The sequence below is a fragment of the Elephas maximus genome, chromosome X (assembly GCF_024166365.1).
Source record: "Elephas maximus indicus isolate mEleMax1 chromosome X, mEleMax1 primary haplotype, whole genome shotgun sequence".
In the NCBI taxonomy this organism is placed as follows: domain Eukaryota; kingdom Metazoa; phylum Chordata; class Mammalia; order Proboscidea; family Elephantidae; genus Elephas; species Elephas maximus.
This window is the reverse complement of record NC_064846.1, coordinates 177927320-177950114: the sequence shown is the minus strand read 5'-3', so window position 1 is coordinate 177950114 and position 22795 is coordinate 177927320. Positions and strand designations below refer to the sequence as shown.

Here is a 22795-nt window from a genome sequence, read left to right as displayed (position 1 = left end):
AGAGATCAGGCGCTGGTCGGAGATGTCATAGCTGAAAATTCTTTCCCAATCTGTAGGTGGTCTTTTTACTCTTTTGGTGAAGTCTTTAGATGAGCATAGGTGTTTGATTTTTAGGAGCTCCCAGTTATCCGGTTTCTCTTCATCATTTTTGGTAATGTTTTGTATTCTGTTTATACCTTGTATTAGGGCTCCTAGGGTTGTCCCAATTTTTTCTTCCATGATCTTTATCGTTTTAGTCTTTATGTTTAGGTCTTTGATCCACTTGGAGTTAGTTTTTGTGCATGGAGTGAGGTATGGGTCCTGTTTCATTTTTTTGCAAATGGATATCCAGTTATGCCAGCACCATTTGTTAAAAAGGCTGTCTTTTCCCCAGTTAATTGACACTGGTCCTTTGTCAAATATCAGCTGCTCATACGTGGATGGATCTATGTCTGGGTTCTCAATTCTGTTCCATTGGTCTATGTGTCTGTTGTTGTACCAATACCAGGCTGTTTTGACTACTGTGGCTGTATAATAGGTTCTGAAGTCAGGTAAGGTGAGGCCTCCCACTTTCTTCTTCTTTTTCAGTAGTGCTTTGCTTATCCGGGGCTTCTTTCCCTTCCATATGAAATTGGTGATTTGTTTCTCTATCCCCTTAAAATATGACATTGGAATTTGGATCGGAAGTGCGTTAAATGTATAGATGGCTTTTGGTAGAATAGACATTTTTACTATGTTAAGTCTTCCTATCCATGAGCAAGGTATGTTTTTCCACTTAAGTATGTCCTTTTGAATTTCTTGTAGTAGAGCTTTGTAGTTTTCTTTGTATAGGTCTTTTACATCCTTGGTAAGATTTATTCCTAAGTATCTTATCTTCTTGGGGGCTACCGTGAATGGTATTGATTTGGTTATTTCCTCTTCGGTGTTCTTTTTGTTGATGTAGAGGAATCCAAGTGATTTTTGTATGTTTATTTTATAACCTGAGACTCTGCCAAACTCTTCTATTAGTTTCAGTAGTTTTCTGGAGGATTCCTTAGGGTTTTCTGTGTATATAATCATGTCATCTGCAAATAGTGATAACTTTACTTCTTCCTTGCCAATCCGGATACCTTTTATTTCTTTGTCTAGCCTGATTGCCCTGGCTAAGACTTCCAACACGATGTTGAATAAGAGCGGTGATAAAGGGCATCCTTGTCTGGTTCCCGTTCTCAAGGGAAATGCTTTCAGGTTCTCTCCATTTAGAGTGATATTGGCTGTTGGCTTTGCATAGATGCCCTTTATTATGTTGAGGAATTTTCCTTCAATTCCTATTTTGGTAAGAGTTTTTATCATAAATGGGTGTTGGACTTTGTCAAATGCCTTTTCTGCATCAATTGATAAGATCATGTGGTTTTTGTCTTTTGTTTTATTTATGTGATGGATTACATTAATGGTTTTTCTGATATTAAACCAGCCTTGCATACCTGGTATAAATCCCACTTGATCAGGGTGAATTATTTTTTTGATGTGTTGTTGGATTCTATTGGCTAGAATTTTGTTGAGGATTTTTGCATCAATGTTCATGAGGGATATAGGTCTATAATTTTCTTTTTTTGTAATGTCTTTACCTGGTTTTGGTATCAGGGAGATGGTGGCTTCATAGAATGAGTTGGGTAGTATTCCGTCATTTTCTATGCTTTGGAATACCTTTAGTAGTAGTGGTGTTAACTCTTCTCTGAAAATTTGGTAGAACTCTGCAGTGAAGCCGTCCGGGCCAGGACTTTTTTTTGTTGGGAGTTTTTTGATTACCGTTTCAATCTCTTTTTTTGTTATGGGTCTATTTAGTTGTTCTGCTTCTGAATGTGTTAGTTTAGGTAGGTAGTGTTTTTCAAGGAATTCATCCATTTCTTCTAGGTTTTCAAATTTGTTAGAGTACAATTTTTCATAATAATCTGAAATGATTCTTTTAATTTCATTTGGTTCTGTTGTGATGTGGTCCTTCTCATTTCTTATTCGGGTTATTTGTTTCCTTTCCTGTATTTCTTTAGTCAGTCTAGCCAATGGTTTATCAATTTTGTTAATTTTTTCAAAGAACCAGCTTTTGGCTTTGTTAATTCTTTCAATTGTTTTTCTGTTCTCTAATTCATTTAGTTCAGCTCTAATTTTTATTATTTGTTTTCTTCTGGTGCCTGATGGATTCTTTTGTTGCTCACTTTCTATTTGTTCAAGTTGTAGGGACAGTTCTCTGATTTTGGCTCTTTCTTCTTTTTGTATGTGTGCATTTATTGATATAAATTGGCCTCTGAGCACTGCTTTTGCTGTGTCCCAGAGGTTTTGATAGGAAGTATTTTCATTCTCGTTGCTTTCTATGAATTTCCTTATTCCCTCCTTGATGTCTTCTATAACCCAGTCTTTTTTCAGGAGGGTATTGTTCATTTTCCAAGTATTTGATTTCTTTTCCCTCGTTCTTCTGTTATTGATCTCTAGTTTTATTGCCTTGTGGTCTGAGAAGATGCTTTGTAATATTTCGATGTTTTGGACTCTGCAAAGGTTTGTTTTATGACCTAATATGTGGTCTATTCTAGAGAATGTTCCATGTGCGCTAGAAAAAAAAGTATATTTTGCAGCAGTTGGGTGGAGAGTTCTGTATAAGTCAATGAGGTCAAGTTGGTTGATTGTTGTAATTAGATCTTCCGTGTCTCTGTTGAGCTTCTTACTGGATGTCCTGTCCTTCTCCGAAAGTGGTGTGTTGAAGTCTCCTACTATAATTGTGGAGGTATCTATCTCGCTTTTCAGTTCTGTTAAAATTTGATTTATATATCTTGCAGCCCTGTCATTGGGTGCGTAAATATTTAATATGGTTATGTCTTCCTGATCAATTGTCCCTTTTATCATTATATAGTGTCCTTCTTTATCCTTTGTGGTGGATTTAAGTCTAAAGTCTATTTTGTCAGAAATTAATATTGCTACTCCTCTTCTTTTTTGCTTATTGTTTGCTTGATATACTTTTTTCCATCCTTTGAGTTTTAGTTTGTTTGTGTCTCTAAGTCTAAGGTGTGTCTCTTGTAGGCAGCATATAGATGGATCGTGTTTCTTTATCCAGTCTGTGACTCTCTGTCTCTTTATTGGTGCATTTAGTCCATTTACATTCAGGGTAATTATAGATAAATAAGTTTTTAGTGCTGTCATTTTGATGCCTTTTTATGTGTGTTGTTGACAATTTCATTTTTCCACATACTTTTTTGTGCTGAGGCGTTTTTCTTAGTAAATTGTGAGATCCTCACTTTCATAGTGTTTGACTTTATGTTAGTTGAGTCGTTACGTTTTTCTTGGTTTTTGTCTTGAGTTATAGAGTTGTTATACCTTTTTGTGGTTACCTCATTATATACCCCTATTTTTCTAAGTAAAAACCTAACTTGTATTGTTCTATATCGCCTTGTATCACTCTCCATATGGCAGTTCAATGCCTCCTGTATTTAGTCCCTCTTTTTGATTATTGTGATCTTTTACCTATTGACTTCCATGATTCCCTGTTATGTGTATTTTTTTTTTAATTAATCTTAATTTGTTTGTTTTTGTGATTTCCCTATTTGAGTTGATATCAGGACGTTCTGTTTTGTGACCTTGTGTTGTGCTGATATCTGATATTATTGGTTCTCTGACCAAACAATATCCTTTAGTATTTCTTGTAGCTTTGGTTTGGTTTTTGCAAATTCTCTAAACTTGTGTTTGTCTGTAAATATCTTAATTTCGCCTTCATATTTCAGAGAGAGTTTTGCTGGATATATGATCCTTGGTTGGCAGTTCTTCTCCTTCAGTGTTCTGTATATGTCGTCCCATTCCCTTCTTGCCTGCATGGTTTCTGCTGAGTAGTCAGAACATATTCTTATTGATTCTCCCTTGAAGGAAACCTTTCTTTTCTCCCTGGCTGCTTTTAAAATTTTCTGTTTATCTTTGGTTTTGGTGAGTTTGATGATAATATGTCTTGGTGTTTTTCTTTTTGGATCAATCTTAAATGGGGTTCGATGAGCATCTTGGATAGATATCCTTTCGTCTTTCATGATGTCAGGGAAGTTTTCTGTCAGAAGTTCTTCAACTATTTTCTCTGTGTTTTCTGTCCCCCCTCCCTGTTCTGGGACTCCAATCACCCGCAGGTTATCCTTCTTGATAGAGTCCCACATAATTCTTAGGGTTTCTTCATTTTTTTTAATTCTTTTATCTGATTTTTTTTCAGCTATGTTGGTGTTGATTCCCTGGTCCTCCAGATGTCCCAGTCTGCATTCTAATTGCTCGAGTCTGCTCCTCTGACTTCCTAGTGTGTTGTCTAATTCTGTTATTTTATTGTTAATCTTTTGGATTTCTACATGTTGTCTCTCTATGGATTCTTGCAACTTATTAATTTTTCCAGTATGTTCTTGAATAATCTTTTTGAGTTCTTCAACAGTTTTATCAGTGTGTTCCTTGGCTTTTTCTGCAGATATCCTAATTTCATTTGTGATATCATTAAGCATTCTGTAAATTAGTTTTTTATATTCTGTATCTGATAATTCCAAAATTGTATCTTCATTTGGGAAAGATTTTGATTCTTTTGTTTGGGGAGTTGGAGAAGCTGTCACGGTCTGCTTCTTTAAGTGGTTTGATATGGATTGTTGTCTCCGAGCCATCACTGGGAAACTAGTTTTTCCAGAAAATCCGCTAAAAAAAAACTGCAGTCAGATCCCTATCAGAGTTCTCCCTCTGGCTCAGGCTATTCAGATGTTAATGAAGCCGCCTGGGGAGGGTGGGGGAGGGAACAGAGAGATATGAGAGTAGCACCTCAGAATATAGCCAGAGTTGCTTGTCTTGCTTGGAATGACTCTTATAACTGAGATTCCCGCAGGCGCGTCGCCTATGTGTGCTGTCTGTGTGGAGATTGCCCCCGGGGGGTCTGGCCCGCTGGAGTCACGGTCAGATCCTCCGCTTCCAGCCCCACGCCCAGCGTCAAGGCTCCCCTACTGGGACGGTGCACTCTCGACTCCAAAATCAGTCGCTGCCTCCCGGGGACTTCTCGTCCCTCCAGCCGCGTGGCCGTGCCGCCCCCGTGAACCAGGTGGGCCCCCTCCCGGGGTTAGTTCAGATGGGTGGAGTAGCTCCCCGTGCTTGTGCCGCAACCGAGTGTCCCGGCTGGAACGCTGTTCTCCCCGCTCCAATACCAGTCGCTGCCTCCCGGGGACTTCTCCTACCGGCTGCGTCCCACGCCGCCCGCGCGACCCGGATGGTCACCTTCCCGGGGTTAGTTCAGGGGGTGGAGCAACTCTCCGTGTTTATGGCGTACCTGCGTGCAGTCCAAATCCCTGTGGGACGGTTCCCCGGCTCGGATGCTACTCTTTCTGCTCCAAGATCAGTCACTGCCTCCCGGGGACTTCTCCTAACGGCTGCGTCCCACGCCGCCCGTGGAACCGGCTAGTCCCCCTCCCGGGGTTAGTTCAGGGGGGTGGAGCAGGTCTCTGTGCTTGTGCCGTACCTGACTGGTATGCTGGCTCCAGGCTCTGGAAACAATCGCTGCTTCCCCGTATTAGTTCGTTCTCCGTCTCTAAATCTGTGTTTGTTGTTCAGGGTTCGTAGATTGTTATGTATGTGATCGATTCACTTGTTTTTCCGTGTCTTTGTTGTAAGAGGGATCCGAGGTAGCGTCTGCCTAGTCCGCCATCTTGGCTCCGCCTCCTGAAGTCACTTTTAAATTAAATAGCAGTTTAGCTCAAAAAGTAAAGAATGTCAATGGAATATCCCAAATGGAAATAATGAGAATGTTCACGCATTGTGAAGAACGTAACCAATGTCACTGAACAGCTTGTACACAAATTGTTGAATGAGAACCTAAACGACTATGTAAAACCTTTACTGAAAACACAATAAAATATTATTCAAAAAAAAATAGAGTAAAAACTGTCACCCTTGAGAACTGCGCTCTTTGAAAAAATTATCTACGTGAGACCAAAGGGTCGACAGTTTTTGTAAGGTATAGATGAGAAAGTTGGGGGGTAGTGAATGTAAGTTAATGGGGGTAAAACAGCAAGAACGGAAACAAAGAGAATGCTGGTACGATGTGAAGAACGTAACCAATGTCACTAAGCGTTATGTCTAGAAACTGTGGAATGGGAGAGTGTTTTGTTGTGTGTACTATCACCAAAAATACAGTAAAATATTAAAAAGGTGGGCTCCCTGAAAAAGCAGACACCGTCTGAAAGGTAGGGAAGGTTGTCTACTTGGTGTGAGCGAATGAAATAGAATTTCTTCCCCGGCTGCCTGGGACAGCTCAAGGTAGGCAGCACGCAGTGCTCATAAGTCGTGAGTTCCAAGCCCAGTCTTCCGGAAGCATAGCCTGCTGCTAACTAAGTGAAGCCACTCTTTGTGATCAATGCATTTCAAGAAAGTGACACCAAGAAACACAGACGCAGAATTAGAATATTCATTAGTTCAGATTATTCTATCTTACCAAGAATGTCCCGGATCCAACATGTTCTCTTTGGTTTCTTCCTGTAAGAAATGAAGATGTTACTAATGACATAAAAACCAAACCTGTTTCCATCAAGTTGATCTGTCTCATGGTGCCCCCACGTGTGTCAGAATAGAACTGTGCTCCATAGGATTTTCAATGGCTGAATTTTTTGATGGTAGATCACCAGGCCTTCTTGTCTGAGGACCCTCTGTGTGAACTCAAATCTCCAGCCTTTTGGTTAGCGGCCAAGCACGTTAACCATCTGCCCCACCCAGAGACTCCAATTCAGGGCAACCTCATGTGTGTCAGAGTACAACCGTGCTCCGTAGGGTTTCAAAGCCTGGTTTTTGTTTGGAAATAGATAGCCAGGCCTTTTCTTTGTTGGTGCCTCTGGGTGGACTTGAACCTCCAACCTTTTGGTTAGCAGCAGAGCACGGTAACTGTTAACACCCAGGGCCTCCATAGGCAAAAAGAAATGAGCTAATTCCACATTTAAAACTGTGAGCACATTACTAGAATGGAAAACTTTGATTCTCTCCAATGGTATCCATAGCAAAAGAACTTGCAATAATTACTAAAAACTCATGAAGTAGTGCTCTTCCTTGTGAAAAGTCTTTAAAAATGTTGAACACTGTTGAAGAAGTAGACCGTTGTTGTTGTGGTGTGCCATTGAGTTGATTCTGCCTCATAGCGACCCCATGTGACACAGTAGAACTGCTCCACAGGGTTTTCTAGGCTGTAATCTTTAAAGGAAAGAGCCCTGGTGGTGCAATGGTTAAGCGCTCAGCTAACTGATAAGGTAGGCAGTTCAAACCCACCCAGCAGCTCCTTAGGAGACAGACCTGGTGATGTACTTCCATAAAGATTACAGCCTGTGAAAAGTACCTGAAGGTCCTCAGCATAGAATGTTTTTTTTTTTTATTACCAGTCTTTTTTTTTTTCTTTTAGCCATTTTAGAGTAGAAACGTCTGTATACTGTGATATTACATACGGGAAGAAGTTTTCCAGTCAGCTAGTGCTGAATTGGCCGTAGAAATGTGGCTACAGAGGTTCCTACTTTGCAAATGTTAAAAGTAACTGTAGTATCTTCAGGAATTCTAGGCACAAATAGAATAAATAACGGAAGTCACACTCCATGGAAGGAATACACAGAGTCATTGGCCAACGTTCAAACATTTCAAGAGGTGGCATATGATCAGGAACTGATGATACTGAAGGAAGAAGTCCAAGCTGCTCTGAGGGCACTGGCGAAAAACAAGGCTCCAGGAATTGATGGAATATCAATTGAGATGTTTCAACAAACAGATGCAGCACTGGAGGTACTCACTCGTCTATGCCAAGAAATATGGAAGACAGCTTCCTGGCCAACTGACTGGAAAAGATCCATATTTATGTCTATTCCCAAGAAAGGTGATCCAACCGAATGTGGAAATTATAGAACAATATTGTTAATATCACAGGCAAGCAAAATTTTGCTGAAGATCATTCAAAAATGGCTGCAGCAGTATATCGACAGGGAACTGCCAGAAATTCAGGCTGATTTCAGAAGAGGACGTGGAACCAGGGATATCATTGCTGATGCCAGATGGATCCTGGCTGAAAGCAGAGAATACCAGAAGGATGTTTACCCGTGTTTTATTGACTATGCAAAGGCATTCGACTGTGTGGATCATGACAAACTATGGATAACATTGCGAAGAATGGGAATTCCAGAACACTTAATGGAGCTCATGAGGAACCTTTACATAGATCAAGAGGCAGTTGTTTGGACAGAACAAGGGGATACTGATTGGTTTAAAGTCAGGAAAAGTGTGCGTCAGGGCTGTGTTCTTTGACCATACCTATTTAATCTGTATGCTGAGCAAATAATATGAGAAACTGGACTATATGAAGAAGAACGGGGCATCAGGATTGGAGGAAGACTCAGTAACAACCTGCGTTATGCAGATGACAAAACCTTTCTTGCTGAAAGTGATGAGGACTTGAAGTACTAACTGATGAAGATCAAAGATCACAGCCTTCAGTATGGGTTACACCTCAACATAAAGAAACAAAAAATCCTCACAACTGGACCAATAAGCAACATCATGATAAATGGAGAAAAGATTGAAGTTGTCAACAAAAACTAAACCAAACCCTCAGCTGTCGAGTTGATTCTGACTCATAGTGACCGTATAGGACAGAGTAGAACTGCCCCGTAGTGTTTCCTAGACTGTAAATCTTTACGGAAGCAGATTGCCACATCTTTCTCCCACAGTGGGTTCGAACCTTTTGGCTGGCAGCCGATTGCTTTAACCACTGTGCCACCAGAGCTCCTGAAGTAGTTAAGGACTTCATTTTACTTGGATCCACAATCAATGCCCATGGAAGCAGCAATCAAATGACGTATTGCACTGGACAAATCTGCTGCAAAAGACTTCCTTGAAATGTTAAAAAGCAAAGACATCACCTTGATAACTAAGGTGCACCTGACCTATACCATGGCGTTTCAATCGCCTCACATGTATGGAAAAGATGGACAATGAATAAGGAAGACTGAGGAAGAATTGACGCCTTTGAATTGGAGTGTTGTCGAAGAATATTGAACATACCATGGACTGTGATAAGAACAAACAAACCTGTCTCGGAAGAAGTACAGCCAGAATGCTCCTTGAAAGCAAGGATGGCGAGATTTTGTCTCACATACTTTGCACAGGTTATCAGGAGGGATCAGTCCCTGGAGAAGGAGATCATGCTTGGTAAAGTAGAGGGTCAGTGAAAAAGAGGAAGACCCTCAATAAGATGGAGTGACACAGTGGATGGTTGCAACCGTGGGCTCAAACGTAGCAGTGGTTGTGAGGATGGCTCAGGACCGGGCAGTGTTTTGTTCTGTTGTGCATAGGGTCACTATGAGTTGGAACCTACTTGACGACACCTAACAACAACAATATTCTTTTGCGTGAATGAACCACAGTTTGTTTATCCATTCATGTGCTGATGGGCACTTGTGTGAGTTTAATAAAGGTAAAAAGAAAAGAAGAAGAAGAAGGAGGAGGAGGAAATGTAGGAGGAGAAGAAAAAAGAGGAGGAGGAGGAAAAAGGGAAGGAAGAGGAGAAGAAGAAAAGAAAGGAAGGAAGGAAGGAAGAAAAGCAAACCTCTTGTACGGGACCTCTCAGAGTTTTATCTGAAGAAATAGAAGCAGTCATATTTCTAGAGCTAGAAGTAAGCTAAATTAAAAGAGACGGACAAAATTAGCTGAAGTGATGACACGAGAGACAGAAAACGAGGCTTTTGAATGACCCCACCCCCAGCCATTCTCTCCCTGAAGACATCCCTGCCCGCTGCTGTTGAAGGAGCAGAGGAACCCTGACAGGGAACACAACACAGCATCCCAGACAGAGCCAGAGAAGAGTGGGGTGCAGAGCTCAAATTTACGTAAAAAGACCACGCTTCATGGTCTGACTGAGACTAGAGGAGCCCCAGTGTACATGGCCCCCCAGGCTCTCTGTTAACCCACAGCTAAAACCATTCCTGAAGCCAACTCTTCAGACAAAGATTAGACTGGAACATAAAACATGAAATAACGCTCGTGAAGAGTGTGCTTCTTAGTTCAAGTGGATACATGAGACTAAATAGGCAGCTCCCATCCAGAGGCGAGATAAGAAGCCAGTAAGGGGCAGGAGGTGGTTGAATGGACACAGGAAATCCGGGGTGGAGAGGGGGAGTGCGCAGTCACGTTAGTGGGATAAAAACTAGGGTCACATAGCAATGTGTATATAGATTTTCGTATGAGAAACTAACTTGAGCTCTAAACTTTCACCTAAAGCAGAATTAAAAAAAAAAGAAAAAAAAACAGCAGAGGCAACATGAGTTTTCACGGAGGTAGGTGTGCAGAATTCTAACACCGTCTCTGAGTCTGATCGGTAGCTAAGGAAGCTACCTAAAGTTGTACACAGAAAAAAGTTAGACGGTCTGACGATTTAATACCCTCACCCTCATTCTCAAACCCTGGCTGACTAACTCTCACCCACCCAAAACCCATTGCTGTCGAGTGGATTCCGACTCCTATAGGACACAGTAGAACTGCCCCATAGGATTTCCAAGGAGTGGCTCAAAATACAATGAATAAAAGCATAATATTTGAAAAAAAAGTCTGTAGCTAGAAAAAAAAAAATTGGAAGAACATTTGCAGCAAAGTTGCTTAGCAAAGGTTATCTCTTTATTTATTTCTTTTATAAAGAGCAATATTGAAATCAGAGCAGTTAACGAGTTCCATTTTGGATACCTGGAGTTGGAGGTGATTCTACCAGCAGAAAGAGTGGAGTCTGCCTGCGGTAACTTCCGAAGGCAAATTGCCATAACCCGTCCACCTTCCTCCAAGTCTTGATTGGAGTCCCCCCGGCCTTGCGAATGGTTAACAAGCTTGGCTGCTAACTGTTTTGGGGTTGGAGTCCACCCAGAGGTACCTCGGAAGAAAGATCTGCTGATCTACTTCCAAAATCCCAGTCTTTGGAAACCCTGTGGAGCACAGTTCTACTCTGACACACATGGGGTCGCTGCGAGTTAGCGCCAACTTGGTGGCAACTAACAACAATAATGAACACCAACTATTTTCTGCTGAGAAACGTCTGTTAAATGAACAAGCAAGGTTCCCATAGATTTGCAATGGACTGAACCAGTTATCCATAAAATACCAAATATGGCATACACGGTAGAGATTGGACTGATGGAGAGGATATGGTTAACGTGCTGTTCCTAGGGAGTCCCTGGGTGGGGCAAACGGTTAACACGCTTCACTGCTAGCCAAAAAGTTGGAGGTTGGAGTGCACTCAGGTGCTTTGGAAGAAAGTCCCGGCAACCAGCTTTCCAGCAATCATCCACAGAAAACCCTACGGAGCACGGTTCTTCTCTGAGAGACATAGGGTCACCACGAGTTGGGGTCGGCTCGAAGGGGACTGGTTTTCAAATCACGTTGCTTTTCTGCTCTGTGAAAACTCACTGGGCCATTCTTGGAGAGCAGAGAAAGGAGTCTTTGTTTGCCAGGACCCAGGCCCAGAGTCGGATCCAACACAGAAAGTTCTAGAACGTGTACGGGGCCTCCCTGTGCCCTTAGGTTTCACGGACTTCACCAGCACCCAAAAACTTGGGACCTCAAAAACCATGTACTTTCACCAATCTATGGGTCTCCTTATGTTTTTAAACTGTTGTCTATTTTTTAACATGTAGGCAGTTGTGCCAGGAGCCCCTGGGTTTTGTAAATGGTTACTGAGCTCACCTGCTAACATAAAGTTTGGAGGTTCGAGCTTACCCAGAGGTGCCTCAGAGGAAACGTCCAGTGATCTACTTCCCAAAACTCAGCCATTGAAAACCCCGTGGAGCATAGCTGTTCTCTGCACACACAGGGTTGCCATGAGTTGGAGGCAACTCGACGGCAGTTAACAACAGCAATGAACGTGCTCGGCTGCTAACCAAAAAGTTGGAGGTTCAAGTCCACCCAGAGGCACCTTGGAAGAAAGGCTTGGAGATCTGCTTCTGAGAAGTTAGCCGTTGAAAACCCTATGGAGCAGTTATAGTCTGATACACATGGGGTTGGAGCCAACTTAATGAGAAGTGTTGTTCTGGGTGTGGGGCTGTATGCCATTTTATCATTCTATCCAAGCACTGATGATTAAAAGATAATAAATAAAACACTCTGAAACAACAAATGAGCCTCTCAGCAATTTATGAGTCTATCCAATTAACTTTGTTTGAAACCTTGACTTTTTTTTTAATTAACTTTTATTGAGCTTCAAGTGAACGTTTACAAATCAAGTCAGTGTGTCACATGTAAGTTAATACACATCTTACTCCTTACTCCCACTTGCTCTCCCCCTAATGAGTCAGCCCTTCCAGTCTCTCCTTTCGTGAAAACTTTGCCAGCCTCCAACTCTCTCTATCCTCCCATCCCCCCTCCAGACAGGAGATGCCAACACAGTCTCAAGTGTCCACCTGATATAATTAGCTCACTCTTCATCACCATCTCTCTCCCACCCACTGTCCAGTCCCTTTCATGTCTGATGAGTTGTCTTCTGGGGTGGTTCCTGTCCTGTGCCAACAGAAGGTTTGGGGACCATGACCGCCAGGATTCCTCTAGTCTCAATCAGACCATTAAGTCTGGTCTTTTTATGAGAATTTGGGGTCTGCATCCCACTGATCTCCTGCTCCCTCAGGGGTTCTCTGTTGTGTTCCCTGTCAGGGCAGTCATCGGTTGTGGCCGGGCACCAACTAGTTCTTCTGGTCTCAAGATGATGTAGGTCTCTGGTTCATGTGGCCCTTTCTGTCTCTTGGGCTCTTAATTGTCGTGTGACCTTGGTGTTCTTCATTTTCCTTTGCTCCAGGTGGGTTGAGACCAATTGATGCATCTTAGATGGCCGCTTGTTAGCTTTTAAGACCCCAGATGCCACATTTCAAAGTGGGATGCAGAATGTGTTCATAATAGAATTATTTTGCCAATTGACTTAGAAATCCCCTTAAACCATGGTTCCCAAACCCCCGCCCTTGCTCCGCTGACCTTTGAAGTATTCATTTTATCCCGGAAACTTCTTTGCTTTTGGTCCAGTCCAGTCCAGTTGAGCTGACCTTCCATGTATTGAGTGTTGTCCTTCCCTTCACCTAAAGCAGTTCTTATCTGCTAATTAATCAGTAAAAATCCCTCTCCCTCCCTCCCTCCCCCCGTCGTAACCACAAAAGTATGTGTTCTTCTCAGTTTATACTATTTCTCAAGATCTTATAATAGTGGTCTTATACAATATTTGTCCTTTTGCCTCTGACTGATTTCGCTCAGCATAATGCCTTCCAGGTTCCTCCATGTTATGAAATGTTTGACAGATTCGTCACTGTTCTTTATCGATGTGTAGTAGTCCTTTGTGTGAATATACCACAATTTATTTACCCATTCATCTGTTGATGGACACCTTGGTTGCTTCCAGCTTTTTGCTATTGTAAACAGAGCTGCAGTACACATGGGTGTGCATATATCTGTTTGTGTGAAGGCTCTTGTTTCTCTACGGTATATTCCGAGGAGTGGGATTTCTGGGTTGTATGGTAGTTCTATTTCTAACTGTTTAAGATAACACCAGATAGATTTCCAAAGTGGTTGTACCATTTTACATTCCCACCAGCAGTGTATAAGAGTTCCAATCTCTCCGCAGCCTCTCCAACATTTATTATTTTGTGTTTTTTGGATTCATGCCAGCCTTGTTGGAGTGAGATGGAATCTCATCGTAGTTTTAATTTGCATTTCTCTAATGGCTAATGATCGAGAGCATTTTCTCATGTATCTGTTAGCTGCCTGAATATCTTCTTTAGTGAAGTGTGTGTTCATATCCTTTGCCCGCTTCTTGACTGGGTTGTTTGTCTTTTTGTGGTTGAGTTTTGACAGAATCATGTAGATTTTAGAGATCAGGCGCTGGTCGGAGATGTCATAGCTGAAAATTCTTTCCCAGTCTGTAGGTGGTCTTTTTACTCTTTTGGTGAAGTCTTTAGATGAGCATAGGTGTTTGATTTTTAGGAGCTCCCAGTTATCTGGTTTCTCTTCGTCATTTTTGGTAATGTTTTGTATTCTGTTTATGCCTTGTATTAGGGCTCCTAGGGTTGTCCCAATTTTTTCTTCCATGATCTTTATCGTTTTAGTCTTTATGTTTAGGTCTTTGCTCCACTTGGAGTTAGTTTTTGTGCATGGTGTGAGGTATGGGTCCTGTTTCATTTTTTTGCAAATGGATATCCAGTTATGCCAGCACCATTTGTTAAATAGGCTATCTTTTCCCCAATTAACTGACACTGGGCCTTTGTCAAATATCAGCAGCTCATATGTGGATGGATTTATATCTGGGTTCTCAATTCTGTTCCATTGGTCTATGTGCCTGTTGTTGTACCAGTACCAGGCTGTTTTGACTACTGTGGCTGTATAATAGCTTCTGAAATCAGGTAGAGTGACGCCTCCCACTTTCTTCTTCTTTTTCAGTAATGCTTTGCTTATCCGAGGCTTCTTTCCCTTCCATATGAAATTGGTGATTTGTTTCTCTATCACCTTAAAAAATGACATTGGAATTTGGATCGGAAGTACGTTATATGTGTAGATGGCTTTTGGTAGAATAGACATTTTTACTATGTTAAGTCTTCCTATCCATGAGCAAGGTATGTTTTTCCACTTAAGTATGTCCTTTTTAATTTCTTGTAGTAGAGCTTTGTAGTTTTCTTTGTATAGGTCTTTTACATCCTTGGTAAGATTTATTCCTAAGTATTTTATCTTCTTGGGGGCTACTGTGAATGGTATTGATTTGGTTATTTCCTCTTCGGTGTTCTTTTTGTTGATGTAGAGGAATCCAAGTGATTTTTGTATGTTTATTTTATAACCTGAGACTCTGCCAAACTCTTCTATTAGTTTCAGTAGTTTTCTGGAGGATTCCTTAGGGTTTTCTGTGTATAAGATCATGTCATCTGCAAATAGAGATAATTTTACTTCCTCCTTGCCAATCCAGATGCCCTTTATTTCTTTGTCTAGCCTAATTGCTCTGGCTAGGACTTCTGGCACAATGTTGAATAAGAGCGGTGATAAAGGGCATCCTTGTCTGGTTCCCGTTGTCAATGGAAATGCTTTCAGGCTCTCTCCATTTAGAGTGATGTTGGCTGTTGGCTTTGCATAGATGCCCTTTATTATGTTGAGGAATTTTCCTTCAATTCCTATTTTGGTGAGAGTTTTTATCATAAATGGGTGTTGGACTGTGTCAAATGCCTTTTCTGCATCAATTAATAAGATCATGTGATTTTTGTCTTTTGTTTTATTTATGTGGTGGATTACATTAATGGTTTTTCTGATATTAAACCAGCCTTGCATACCTGGTATAAATCCCACTTGATCGTGGTGAATTATTTTTTTGATATGTTGTTGAATTCTATTGGCTAGAATTTTGTTGAGGATTTTTGCATCAATGTTCATGAGGGATATAGGTCTGTAATTTTCTTTTTTTGTAACGTCTTTACCTGGTTTTGGTATCAGGGAGATGGTGGCTTCATAGAATGAGTTGGGTAGTATTCCATCATTTTCTATGCTTTGAAATACCTTTAGTAGTAGTGGTGTTAACTCTTCTCTGAAAGTTTGGTAGAACTCTGCAGTGAAGCCGTCCGGGCCAGGACTTTTTTTTGTTGGGAGTTTTTTGATTACCGTTTCAATCTCTTTTTTTGTTATGGGTCTATTTAGTTGTTCTACTTCTGAATGTGTTAGTTTAGGTAGGTAGTGTTTTTCCAGGAATTCATCCATTTCTTCTAGGTTTGCAAATTTGTTAGAGTACAATTTTTCATAATAATCTGATATGATTCTTTTAATTTCAGTTGGTTCTGTTGTGATGTGGTCCTTCTCGTTTCTTATTCAGGTTATTTGTTTCCTTTCCTGTATTTCTTTAGTCAGTCTAGCCAATGGTTTATGAATTTTGTTAATTTTTTCAAAGAACCAGCTTTTGGCTTTGTTAATTCTTTCAATTGTTTTTCTGTTCTCTAATTCATTTAGTTCAGCTCTAATTTTTATTATTTGTTTTCTTCTGGTGCCTGATGGATTCTTTTGTTGCTCAGTTTCTATTTGTTCAAGTTGTTGGGACAGTTCTCTGATTTTGGCTCTTTCTTCTTTTTGTATGTGTGCATTTATCGATATAAATTGGCCTCTGAGCACTGCTTTTGCTGTGTCTCAGAGGTTTTGATAGGAAGTATTTTCATTCTCGTTGCATTCTATGAATTTCCTTATTCCCTCCTTGATGTCTTCTATAACCCAGTCTTTTTTCAGGAGGGTATTTTTCAGTTTCCAAGTATTTGATTTCTTTTCCCTAGTTCTTCTGTTATTGATTTCCAGTTTTATTGCCTTGTGGTCTGAGAAGATGCTTTGTAATATTTCGATGTTTTGGATTCTGCAAAGGTTTGTTTTATGACCTAATATGTGGTCTATTCTAGAGAATGTTCCATGTGCGCTAGAAAAAAAAGTATACTTTGCAGCTGTTGGGTGGAGAGTTCTGTATAAGTCAATGAGGTCAAGTTGGTTGATTGTTGTAATTAGGTCTTCCGTTTCTCTATTGAGCTTCTTACTGGATGTCCTGTCCTTCTCCGAAAGTGGTGTGTTGAAGTCTCCTACTATAATTGTGGAGGTGTCTATCTCACTTTTCAGTTCTGTTAAAATTTGATTTATGTATCTTGCAGCCCTGTCATTGGGTGCATAAATATTTAATATGGTTATGTCTTCCTGATCAATTTTCCCTTTTATCATTATGTAGTTTCCTTCTTTATCCTTTGTGGTGGATTTAAGTCTAAAGTCTATTTTGTCAGAAATTAATATTGCTACTCCTCTTCTTTTTTGCTTATTGTTTGCTTGATATATTTTTTTCCATCCTTTGAGTTTTAGTTTGTTTGTGTCTCTAAGTCTAAGGTGTGTCTCTTGTAGGCAGCGTATAGACGGATCGTGTTTCTTTATCCAGTCCGAGACTCTCTGTCTCTTTAATGGTGCATTTAGTCCATTTACATTCAGCGTAATTATAGATAAATAAGTGTTTAGCGTTGTCATTTTGATGCCTTTTTATGTGTGTTGTTGACAATTTCATTTTTCCACATACTTTTTTGTGCTGAGACGTTTTTCTTAGTAAATTGTGAGATCCTCATTTTCGTAGTGTTTGACTTTATGTTTGTTGAGTCATTACGTTTTTCTTGGCTTTTATCTTGAGTTATGGAGTTGTTATACCTCTTTGTGGTTACCTTATTATTTACCCCTATTTTTTTTAAGTAAAAACCTAACTTGTATTGTCCTATATCGCCTTGTATCACTCTCCATATGGCAGTTCTATGCCACCTGTATTTAGTCCCTCCTTTTGATTATTGTGATCTTTTACATATTGACTTTAGTGATTCCCTGTTACGAGCATTTTTTTTTAAATTAATCTTAATTTGTTTTTGTGATTTCCCTATTTGAGTTGATATCAGGATGTTCTGTTTTGTGACTTTGTGTTGTGCTGGTATCTAATATTATTGGTTTTCTGACCAGACAATATCCTTTAGTATTTCTTGTAGCTTTGGTTTGGTTTTTGCAAATTCTCTAAACTTGTGTTTATCTGTAAATATCTTAATTTCACCTTCATATTTCAGAGAGAGTTTTGCTGGATATGTGATCCTTGGCTGGCAGTTTTCTTCTTCAGTGCTCTGTATATGTCATCCCATTCCCTTCTTGCCTGCATGGTTTCTGCTGAGTAGTCTGAACTTATTCTTATTGATTCTCCCTTGAAGGAAACCTTTCTTTTCTCCCTGGCTGCTTTTAAAATTTTCTGTTTATCTTTGGTTTTGGCGAGTTTGATGATAATATGTCTTGGTGTTTTTCTTTTTGGATCAATCTTAAATGGGGTTCGATGAGCATCTTCGATAGATATCCTTTCGTCTTTCATGATGTCAGGGAAGTTTTCTGTCAGGAGATCTTCAACTATTTTCTCTGTGTTTTCTGTCCTCCCTCCCTGTTCTGGGACTCCAATCACATGTAAGTTATCCTTCTTGATAGAGTCCCACATGATTCTTAGGGTTTCTTCATTTTTTTTAATTCTTTTATCTGATTTTTTTTCAGCTATGTTGGTGTTAATTCCCTGGTCCTCCAGATGTCCCAGTCTGCATTCTAATTGCTCGAGTCTGCTCCTGTGACTTCCTATTGCATTGTCTAATTCTGTAATTTTATTGTTAATCTTTTGGATTTCTACATGCTGTCTCTCTATGGATTCTTGCAACTTATTAATTTTTCCACTATGTTCTTGAATAATCTGAGTTCTTCAACTGTTTTATCAGTGTGTTCCTTGGCTTTTTCAGCAGTTTGCCTTATTTTGTTTCTGATGTCTTGAAGCATTCTGTAAATTAGTTTTTTATATTCTGTATCTGATAATTCCAGGATTGTATCTTCATTTGGGAAAGATTTTGATTCTTTTGTTTGGGGGGTTGTAGAAGCTGTCATGGTCTGCTTCTTTATGTGGTTTGATATCGACTGCTGTCTCTGAGCCATCACTGGGAAACTAGTTTTTCCAGAAAGTCTGCTAAAAAAAAAATGCAGTCAGATCCCTATCAGAACTGCCTTTGGATTATAACTGCCACCTTGTTCCCTGTAAGGATGAAAGTCTGAGATTTGGATCATATATGCTTGGCTGTAGCTGGTTCTGTGCTTTTAGTCCAATTAGGGGTGGATTTTTGGTCCCTGGGTTTTTTGTGGTTCCTTCTCTCAGGCCGGAAGAGTGGGTTAGGAAAAGACCAAAAGGAAAAAAAAAAAGGGGGGGAGGGAAGCAAAGCCGCCGACGAGCCGGAGCCATCCTCCTTCTGGCTCAGGAAATTCCAATGTTAATGAAGCCGCCTGGGGAGGGTGGGGGAGGGATCAGAGAGATAGGAGAGTAGCACCTCAGAATATAGCCAGAGTTGCTTGTCTTGCTTGGAATGACTATTATATCTGAGATTCCCAAGGGGCGTGTCGCCTATGTGTGCTGGCTGTGTGGAGATTGCCCCCGGGGATCTGGCCCGCTGAAGCCGCGGTCAGATCCTCCGCTGCCAGTCCAACGCCCAGTGTCAAGGTTCCCCTGCTGGGATGCTGCACTCCCGACTCCAAAATCAGTCGCTGCCTCCCGGGGACTTCTCATCCCACCAGCCGTGTCGCGGCGCCGCCCCCACGGACCGGCTGGGCCCCCTCCCAGGGTTAGTTCAGGGGAGTGGAGCTGCTCCCCATGCTTGCGCTGTGACAGCACACAGTCAAATGCCCGGCGGCACGATTCCCGGGCTGGGATGCTGCTCTCCCAGCTCCAAGACCAGTCACTTCCTCCCGGGGACTTCTCCCACCGGCTGCATCGCCACGCCACCCGCGCGGACCGGCTGGGCCCCCTCCCGGGGCGAGTTCAGGGGGGTAGGGCTGCACCCCTTGTTTGCGCCATCAGCAACCCTGGGCCCTGACCTAAACCGGGTGCCAAGTTTACCTGACTGGGACGCTGGCTCCAGGCTCCGAAAACAGTCGCTGCTTCCCCGTATTTGTTCATTTTCGTCTCTAAATATGTGTTTGTTGTTCAGGGTTCGTAGATTGTTATGTATGTGATCGATTCACTTGTTTTTCCGAGTCTTTGTTACAAGAGGGATCTGAGGTAGCGTCTCCCTAGTCCGCCATCTTGGCCCCGCCTCCCTGAAACCTTGACTTTTAAGGTGAACCACAGGAAATTGCCAATATCTAGCCAGAATGCTCCTTAGAAGTGAGGATAATGAGAGTACATCTCACATACTTTGGACATGTTGTCAGGGGGGATCAGTCCCTGGAGAAGGACATCACGCTTGGTAGAAAGTCAGTGGAAAAGAGGAAGACCCTCAACGAAATGGATTGACACTATGGCTGCAAAAAAGGGCTCAAGCATGGCAGCAACTGTGAGGCTGCTGCAGGACCGGGCAGTGTTTCCTTCTGTTGTGCGTAGGGTCGCTATGACTCAGAACCGACTTGACGGCACCTAACAACTACCAGCCGCGAATCAGGGTCTTTGAAGTCCAGTGGTAGTTCCACCACCTGCTTATATTCTTGATGGAATCATTCACTTCTCTGATGGATGAGAACTTCAGGGACACCCAGTGAGACTTGTCTTTACACATAGACAGTTCGGATGGTGCGTCTCAGTGCTAGCACGTGAGGGATAGCTAGAAAGGCTTTCTTCTTGTCACATTGGCACACCCATCCGTGGTTACTTCTACTCTGCAGTTCTGAGCTATAAATCTTAACTCATCACCTCTCAGAGCCAGCCGCTGTCAAGTCGACCTTGACTCATGCTGGCCCTGGCTGTGTCAGAGTAGAACTGTGCTCCACTGGGTTTTTAGTGGCTGATTTTTTGGAAGTAGATCACCAGGCGTTTCTTCCAAGGCACCTCTGAGTGGACCTGAAGTTGAGTGTGTTGACTATTTGCAGCACCCAGGGGCTCCATGTGCCTCTTGTTGTTGTTAGGTGCCGTCGAGTCAATTTTTGACTCATGGTGACCCCATGTGTTATAGAGTAGAATTACTCTGTAGGGTTTTCTAGGCTGCCCTGGTGGCACAGTAGTTAAAGCGCTTGGCTGCTAACTGAAAGGTTGGCAGTTTGAACCCACCAGCTGCTCTGCTGGAGAAAGACGTGGCAGTCTGCTCCCATAAAGATCACAGCCTTGGAAACCCTATGGGGCAGTTTTACTGAGGCCTATAGGGTCACACGAGTTGGAATAGACTTCACAGCAACAGGTTTGGTTTGGTTTGGGTTAATCTTTACAGGAGCAGATCACTTGGTCTTTCCAACAGCCAACCTTCAATTATCAGCCAAATATTTAACCCCTGCGCCACCAGGGCTCCTTAGAGTTACTATACCATTGCCGTCAAGACAAATCCAACTCGTAGTGACCCTATAGGACAGAGTAGAACTGTCCCATAGGGTTTCCAAAGCTGTAATCTTCAGGGAAGCAGATTGTGACATCTTCCTCCCATGGAGTGCCTCGTGGATTTGAATGGCCAACCTTTCGGTTAGCAGCAGAGGGCTTAACTGCTGCACCACCAGGGCACCTCTCAGGGGTCTATATATTCCCCAGGAAAATCATATTATGGGCTTCTTCTGACTTTCCTGGGGATGCAGCTATTGCTTGTAACCTGTGTGTTCCCCCCACCCATCCCCCAATCCTATGTATAAGAGGCTCAGTCATGGTTGAAAAATCCTAAAATAAGAATACTTCTCTCCCTGGGTGGTGCAAACAGTCAAGAGCTTGACTACTAGCTAAAAGGTTGGTGGTTTGAACTCACCCAGAGACACCTCAGAAGAAAGGCCTGGCAATCTATTTCCAAAAGGTCACAGCCTTGAAAACCCTATGGAGCAGTTCTACTCTATAACACATAGGATAGCTATGACGTGGGGTCAGTTAAATGGCAAATGGTTGGGCTTTTTTGACTTAATAAGGAATCGGACCTTGAGTAGTGCAGACAGTTAACATACTAGGCTGCTGACCAAAAGTTGGAAGTTCTAGTCCACCCAGACGTGCCTCAGAACAAAGTGCTGGTCATCTACTTCTGAAAAATCATCCATTGAAAATCCCATGGAGCACACGGGGTCACCACGGGCCTGAGCTGACTCTAGGGCAGCTAACGACAACAGCCTGTCGTCTGGCTCCTCAGGGATCAGCTGTCTGTTTAGCTATGCCCAAAACCAAACCAAACCCGCTGCTGTCGAGTCGATTCCGACTCCTAGTGACCCTATAGGACAGAGTAGAACTGCCCCATAGAGTTTCCAAGGAGCGCCTGGCGGATTCGAACTGCTGACCTCTTGGTTAGCTGCCGTAGCACATAACCACTACGCCACCAGGGTTTCCCTGTTTAATTATAAAAGCACATTTTTCTGTTTCAACGAATTCAGTCCTTGAACTCTTAAACAAATAAACAAACCCGTGGCCATAGACTTGATTCCAACTCAGTGGCACTTCAGCCCTTAGAGTGGTGCATACGTTGCTGGAGACTGGCTCCTTGATACCAGGTAAAACTTTTCTCTAAGAAAAATAAAGGAAAAGCAAAACCCTTCAAGTCCGGCCCATCATTTAGCCTTTGATTCTCTTCCAGAATGAAGGAATTCATACCCTCTTACCCCCCACCCTACTGTCCTCCAGCCCCCAGGATAGTGCGTCCACCTGGGTCCTCTTCTAAACCCAATTTAGGCTTTAATCCTGTTATCTCTTCAATGTTCCCTACACATGCTCTAAGTAAGTACAATGTAGCTACAATGTATCTATTCAACCTTCTGTACACATGCTCTGAGTATGTTCAGTGTAGCTACAATGTATCCTTCAGTGTTCTGTACAGGGCTCTGAATGTGCCCAGTGTAGCTACAATGTATCCCTCAGTGTTCTGTACAGGGCTCTGAATGTGCCCAGTGAAGCTACAATGTATCCCTCAGTGTTCTGTACAGGGCTCTGAATGTGCCCAGTGCAGCTACAATGTATCCCTCAGTGTTCTGTACAGGGCTCTGAATGTGCCCAGTGCAGCTACAATGTATCCTTCAGTGTTCTGTACAGGGCTCTGAATGTGCCCAGCATAGCTACAATGTATCCCTCTGTGTTCTGTACAGGGCTCTGAATGTGCCCAGTGCAGCTACAATGTATCCCTCAGTGTTCTGTACAGGGCTCTGAATGTGCCCAGTGAAACTACAATGTATCCCTCTGTGTTCTGTACAGGGCTCTGAATGTGCCCAGTGCAGCTACAATGTATCCCTCAGTGTTCTGTACAGGGCTCTGAATGTGCCCAGTGCAGCTACAATGTATCCCTCAGTGTTCTGTACAGGGCTCTGAATGTGCCCAGTGAAGCTACAATGTATC

General features: G+C 42.1%; 1 protein-coding gene and 1 long non-coding RNA gene across 3 annotated transcripts in view; one reads left to right on the top strand and one right to left on the bottom strand.

The window, feature by feature from the left end:
* The window catches only part of LOC126068964 (uncharacterized), a 62187-nt gene that overhangs the window by 27881 nt on the left and 11511 nt on the right, over positions 1–22795 (top strand). The window lies entirely within an intron of this gene.
* The window catches only part of ARSL (arylsulfatase L), a 50033-nt gene that overhangs the window by 24741 nt on the left and 2497 nt on the right, over positions 1–22795 (bottom strand). For both annotated transcript variants that reach the window (XM_049871753.1, XM_049871754.1), the window contains exon 2: positions 6434–6474. In XM_049871753.1, coding sequence (XP_049727710.1) covers positions 6434–6456 — 23 coding nt within the window. In that variant the 5' untranslated portion in view covers positions 6457–6474. The remainder of the gene's footprint in view (positions 1–6433; positions 6475–22795) is intronic.